The sequence below is a fragment of the Populus nigra genome, chromosome 3 (assembly GCF_951802175.1).
Source record: "Populus nigra chromosome 3, ddPopNigr1.1, whole genome shotgun sequence".
In the NCBI taxonomy this organism is placed as follows: Eukaryota; Viridiplantae; Streptophyta; class Magnoliopsida; order Malpighiales; family Salicaceae; genus Populus; species Populus nigra.
In genome coordinates, this window is record NC_084854.1 from 6,262,611 (window position 1) to 6,269,733 (window position 7,123).

Sequence of the window (7,123 nt, forward strand, 5' to 3'; positions counted from 1 at the left end):
CCAGAACCTTATAGAAATATAAAGGAGAATTACAATTCAGTATCCCATTTACATTGATGTATTCAATCGAGTATATATCTTCCAAAATCGAACAATTTCTACCCTCTAAATAGAAATATAAAAAAACACTCAATTAAATAATGTTTTTTATCGGTCCAAGTCAACAAAAAAAATATAAGATAATATTTCCTTATTTGAAAGAGTTTTTTTTTTTTTTATGGAGAAAGAATAAAAAAAAAAGATAAAATAAGAGGATGGAGAAGAGTGACAATAGACAAACAAAAATAAATTTACACTGTATTTAAAATATAAATAAATAAATAAATAAAAAACAAATAATAATATTAAAAAATAAGAATCCTTTAATTCCATAATAGGCATCTAGCCACCACCGTATGCCAAACAAGAAAATAATCTTATCCATCCCTTCTCATTAACTTCCCTAATCTGTCTCTCCTAAGTAACCAAACTCAAGAGTCCAAATGAAATAGTATACATAATTGGGGTACTGATATGTAGTTTCACCAGATTAAAAACACGCCCCCCAACTCTCAACCGTTAAAACAATTATTAATAGTAATAATAATAATAATAATACTAAAGAAACCCAATAATAATAAAGAAACCCACTCCTTCCTCATTTCTCTGCATCTTTGCCTATCTGCACTGTTTCTCTTCCACGAAAGAACTCTCTCTAACTGCCAAAATTTCACATATTAAGAAACCCATATTATACAAATTTAAGCATGGAAACCACTTCAACATCAACGAGAACCAACAGCAACAACACGCCTTTCTCTTTAATTTCACGAGGATGGAAAGAAGTCCGTGACTCAGCCGACGCCGATCTCCAACTCATGAGAGCACGAGCCAACTCATTCAAGAATTTAGCCAACTCATTCGATCGCGAAATCGAAAACTTCTTTAATTCAGCTTCAATTGCATCCTTCTCTGTACCTTCACCGCTCAAATCCTCTACTTCACCTACAGAAGTTGATTTTGTGAAGAAGCTGCGGCCAAAATTTTCCGAAATTCGGAGAGTTTATTCGGCTCCGGAGATAAGTAAGAAGGTTTTAGAGAAGTGGGGGCCGAGAGCGAAGTTAGGGATTGATTTGTCGGCGATAAAGAATGCTATTGTGGCGGGGGAGGAGGAAGGAGAGGAGAGAAGAGGGGTTGTGGGTCTTGATAGGAGGAGGAGATTGGGGTTTAGGGAGTTCTGGGGGGAAGGGAAGGAGGGAGGAGGAGGGCAATTTGGGGAATGGAAGCCAATACGGGTTTTGAAAAGGAGGTTGAGGGAATTTGAGAAGAAAAGTGAGTTCGGTGAGATATTTGGTGGGTTTAAGAATAGCGAGTTTGTGGAGAAACTGAAGTCTAGCTTGGTATGTCTTTCTGTTATTACTATTATTTTGTTTTTATTGGTGGCTTCGTTTATTTAGCAGTTTTTAGATGAGAATATGAGCAATTTCGTTTTTATAGGATTTTGAGTTTTGTTGCTTATATGAGACTTGGGAATTTGGGGATTTTGTTTGGAGTAGAGTCTTTTTTAGTTGATCGGTTTTATTGGTCTCTTTATTTATTAGTTGGACAAAGCTAGATGACTTTATGCAGCACTACTCAAATGTTTATTGGTTGTCAATTTTTATATTTGAGATGGTTAACTAACAAATTGGAAGGTCATATCTGAAACACTAGCTTAAGGAGAAACTTTTGCTAAAGTATTTGAAGCATTCGAGGGGGACTGTAATGGTCTTGTGTAAGCTGAAATATGATGGTAATGATGAAGTTGGTGTTTAAGTAATGAGAAAAAGGCTGATGCTTTGGTGTCCCTAATAGCATTTAGACATTAGTAAGGTTATAATTAGCTATAGGACCCTATTTTCATTGTGTAAGTTTTGAAGTTCACCATTTGGCTGCTGTGAGTTCGTCTATGAAGAGCTATGTCAACATGTGCACCACGGTCTGGTTTGTTGTGCTTGTTCAAGTTTCAGATTTATTAATCATTATGAGATTTTCTCTCATTTAGGAGTTCATGTAAACATGTCTGACATGAATACGGTAGTCTGGGTCTGGGTGACATAGATGCAGGGCTTGCTTTCAAATCTGAAGGAAATGTGTTGATCCTCATAGAGACATTCTTCCACAGAATGAATTAGATTCACCTTTGATTGCATACACACACCAAAATATTCTCCCCTGGTTTGATGTTTGATACTTAAGCTTAGTAGAATCTTACACTTACTGCACAATATAACGTTTTGAAATCATCAGTGCATATTTTGCATTCATTAATATTCATTAGATGATCATTAGCTGCATTCATTCTTTTAACAATGTAAGGAGTCTCATTCTGTCTACATTTTTGCAGAAAGCAATCCACAAGGAGCCTCAGGAGTCAAAGGTTAGATGTTTACCTGTATATACTTTTGCATTCTGTCACCAAAATCTCCCCTAACTCCAGACAGCGAGACTCATTTGTAGTTTTCATCCATTAGACTAAAGCTCAAGTCACAATGAATCGTGCAAGTCCAATATCATCTAAAAACCAGTGTCCCATCCAAATTTTGTGACCTTAGACTTGGAAGCAATTGATTACATTGGGTGTTGAGACCACTTAAACCTGTGGTAAATTACTTGGGATTGTTCAGAATCAAATTATCTATCTAAGGGGAAAAAACAGAGAGAAAAAGACAGTTTTAGTTGCGGCTCTGATGTCCTCACTCCACACAGGAGGAATGAACTTAGTATCTATGCTGCCAAAATATTCTTGTGGAGAATTATCTATATGATATATTTACAACTTTTGAAATTCAATCTTTCTTTATAAGTCATTTAATGGTTGTAAATATAAAAATATTGCAGGTTGATTGTCCTTGCCTTAGTGAACAATTTTGAAGTTTCTGTGCTATTGCTGGAGGGTATACTACAATTAGTCTTCCATTTTTATTTCTTCCTGATAAATAAAAGCAAATAGATAAAAAAAGGCACCAAAGGGTTGCCGCGCATGGTGTCTTCTTGATTTGAAATTGTAAGAGCACATTAATTCTCTTGAACAGGTTGCCTCCTTTTTTTTTTTTTTTTTGAAGATCATAGACTGCCCAGGCTGAACTTTGAGCCTGTTTGGAAAGCTGGAACCTTACTAAGCTTGGCCACTTCTTAACCTAGGACTCCATTATTTACAGTGTACTCAAGCTCGCTGGCTTTCTGACCGTTCATGGAGGAAAACATAAATAGAATTATTTATTGTTATTATTACTATTTTTTAAGATCTTTTCTTGAATAATAAATATGCCAAATGTTTGCTTGTGTATGCCTGATGCAGGAAGTACCACCACTGGATGTCCCTGAGCTTTTGGCATATTTGGTCAGGCAATCTGAGCCATTCTTGGACCAACTTGGTGTCAGAAAAGGCAAGCAACTTGAGTTTTATAATTTTCTAAACTTACGCCCCGGGTGCAAAGGCATGATTATATGCATGCGTGCTCTCTTGTGAATGTAATATTTTTGTCAATACTGCTTCATTAGCTGGACTATTCTTGAATGTTGATCTTTTGTGTACCTGAAGAGATCTTTATATTTTGTAGAAGGCATGGCCTACATTTATTTCATGCTCTTATGTGTGGAAAATTTATGAACCAGTTGCAATTTTCCAGATGACAATGAAATACGAAGGGAGGCTGTTACTTGAATAATCCTCATCAGATTAAGATTTTTCATACCAATGGCACTGTTGACTTTGTTGGATAGAACTGGGGTTGTTTTGGATACAATTTAAGTATGATGACTATGATTCGGTTCCACCATGGATGCTAAATTGTAATTCTTGATGCTTAAAAAAGTTCAGAATGTTGTCTTGTGAGAAATATTGTAGTAATAGGTTCAGAATCTATCTTTTTGTGGAGGGTAGAATGTTTGGGGGGAGGATAGTGAATGGATGGGGTGGATTGTGTTCATTCTGAGGTTTTTTCCTTATAACACACCAGGCTGAGGTTGTGATATTCATACATGTGATTGGATGTTTCACAGCTATGAGCAAATTGAACCCCTGCCTCAAACCCTCCTGTGATTTTCTCTAGTATGTTGATATTCACTACTGATAGTACCAGATGTGGAAGGATACACCATCCATTTGCATCTCTTGAAGAAAAGCATGTAAATCCATCTGTCAATGGTGACTGTTGTCAAAAAATACTGTTATCAGGAAACTAATATAATATCACATCTTTCAAATATTTGTTCGTGTGACTAATGCCTTTCCTCTTTCCATCAAACATGCTTATTGTATGTTGGTTGACCTTTATGCAGTTTTTGAGTTTTGTGATGTTTTCATTATGATTCAGATGTTTGTGACAAGATAGTGGAGAGCTTGTGTAGCAGTCGCAAGAACCAACTTTTGTTACCCTCGCTGTCTTCAGGAGAATCGACCCTCCTTGATGAGAATGCAAATGATGAACTGGATTTAAGAATAGCCAGTGTTCTTCAAAGTACAGGGCATTGTTATGATGGAGGCTTTTGGACTGACTTATCAAAGCATCACCCATCTGATAGGAAGAGGCATGTTGCAATTGTCACAACTGCTAGTCTTCCATGGATGACTGGAACAGCTGTTAATCCACTTTTTCGAGCAGCATATTTAGCAAAGTCTGAAAAGCAAAATGTTACCCTGCTGGTTCCATGGCTTTGTAAGTCAGATCAAGAGTTAGTTTATCCTAACAATCTCACTTTTACTTCACCAGAAGAGCAGGAGAATTATATACGAAACTGGCTTGAGGAAAGGATTGGCTTTAAAGCTAATTTTAAGATCTCCTTTTATCCCGGAAAGGTAGCTGATTGATAATCAAAATATGCACCATCTTGTTGATAGTATTGAAGTGCAAAAGGATAAGTGATAATTTTGTTCTTATTGTTCTCTAGTTTGCAAAAGAAAGGAGAAGCATAATACCTGCAGGAGATACTTCCCAGTTCATTCCATCAAAAGATGCTGACATTGCCATCCTGGAGGAGCCAGAACACCTGAATTGGTATCACCATGGAAAGCGTTGGACTACGAAGTTCAATCATGTTGTTGGTGTTGTCCACACAAATTATCTAGAATATATCAAGAGGGAGAAGAATGGGGCTCTCCAAGCATTCTTCGTCAAACACATAAACAACTTGGTTACACGAGCATACTGCCACAAGGTAAATTGACTAATTTCTTGGATACACTGATCATTGGATGCTAAAGGTGGCTTCACCTAAACTTTGTTGCTATAGCAGTGTTAACCATATAAATGGCTGGTTTTTGAAATGTTCATCCTATTATCTAGATTAAATCATTTCGTGTTCACTTTTCAGGTCCTTCGCCTTTCTGCTGCTACCCAGGATTTACCGAAGTCTGTCATTTGCAATGTTCATGGTGTGAATCCAAAGTTTTTGAAAATTGGGGAAAAAGTTGCAGCTGAAAGTGAACTTGGGCAGCAAGCCTTCTCAAAAGGAGCATATTTCTTAGGCAAGATGGTATGGGCCAAGGGATACAAGGAGTTGATACATTTGTTGGCAAAGCACAAGAATGATCTTGATGGCTTCAATTTAGATGTTTTTGGAAATGGAGAAGATGCAAATGAAGTTCAGACTACAGCTAAAAGATTGGATTTGAATCTCAACTTTCTGAAAGGAAGAGACCATGCGGATGATTCTCTTCACGGGTAAGGATTTTATAGAAACTGTCTTTTGGTTTTTTGCCATATGAGCAAGTTGTAAATCGGAAGAAATTTAATAATAACTCAAGAACTATAACTTTGAAAAAAAGAGACTAAATCCTAATGATCGGGTAGAGCTTTTTTTTCTGAGCTAGCCTACTGAAAACTTTCCAGCTGTGTGATTGGCAGGAAAAGGGCACCAGTGAATGAATCATGTCTGTGTTGTTTCTTTTTGAAAGATTTTTGTCAGTTCTTGAAGACACTTAGGTTTTAGTAAATCATTGTGGCTGTGTTTTCACTATCTTTAGGCTTTTAACATTTTCTTCTCTGCTTGAAGGTACAAAGTTTTCATAAATCCTAGTCTCAGTGATGTGCTCTGCACGGCCACTGCTGAGGCACTAGCAATGGGAAAATTTGTTGTATGTGCGGACCACCCATCAAATGAGTACTTCAGGTCATTTCCCAACTGTTTGACTTACAAGACATCTGAGGACTTTGTTGCAAGAGTTAAGGAAGCATTAGCAAATGAACCTCATCCTCTTACTCCAGAGCAAATTTACAACCTCTCATGGGAGGCAGCCACCCAGAGATTTATGCAGTATTCAGAGCTTGATAGAGTCTTGGATCCTGAAAAAGATGATGTAAAACTGAGCAAAACTAATGGGAGGAGCATCACAAAAGCAGTTTCAACGCCTAATATGTCAGAGATGGTTGATGGAGGGTTGGCGTTTGCCCACTACTGCCTCACAGGGAATGAGCTTCTTAGACTCTGTACTGGAGCCATACCCGGGACACGGGACTATGACAAACAGCATTGTAAAGACCTCCATCTCTTGCCTCCACAAGTAGAAAACCCGATCTATGGGTGGTAAGTAGATAGAACTGTCGATATCGCAGATCTCCTGTATAATAATCAACGCAGTATGTAGGATCCTCCTAAACTAGCTAGTTGGAAGAAAGTTTTCTTTCATTACTGATGTATTTATATCTGAAGCATACGTATTTCTACAGCCACCTCCAAATTTTGTTTTTATTTCTTTTCAATAGATACAGGTAGATGCTAAAATATGTAGTGGTGATTCCAAATGCAAGTAAACTGTACTTTTATGTAAGAATGTATCAATGATAAATGTCTCTTAAGTTGGAAGTTCATTTTCGGCATTTCTCTGTGGTCTCTTCTGTTCGTTTGATTTCTTACGTTTTCTTTTGCCTTTGCTTATTTTTGATAATCCACGTTTTATAGATTTACTAGCCATTTAACCTGTGATTTGCGGCTGTTTTTGTTTTTATGTTTGTTTTTTAATATTGAATATATTAACAATATTCTAAAACGCGTGGTAAAAACACTGTTTATGCAGACGGTACTGTGGATTGTAACAATACCTTGAATTTTTTTTTTCCTATGCTCACGAGTTATTAGAGGCAAACCTTTTTCTATTTTTACT

The 7,123-nt window shown here is 36.9% G+C and overlaps 1 protein-coding gene across 1 annotated transcript; it reads left to right on the forward strand.

The window, feature by feature from the left end:
• The first annotated feature begins 610 nt into the window (after positions 1-610).
• On the forward strand, positions 611-6,839 carry LOC133689647 (digalactosyldiacylglycerol synthase 1, chloroplastic-like). Its single transcript, XM_062109598.1, has 7 exons — positions 611-1,379; positions 2,366-2,398; positions 3,320-3,407; positions 4,338-4,819; positions 4,912-5,178; positions 5,335-5,684; positions 6,016-6,839. The coding sequence occupies exons 1-7, from the start codon at positions 747-749 to the stop codon at positions 6,548-6,550; spliced, it is 2,388 nt and encodes a 795-aa protein (XP_061965582.1). The 5' UTR covers positions 611-746; the 3' UTR covers positions 6,551-6,839.
• The last annotated feature ends 284 nt before the right edge of the window (positions 6,840-7,123 follow it).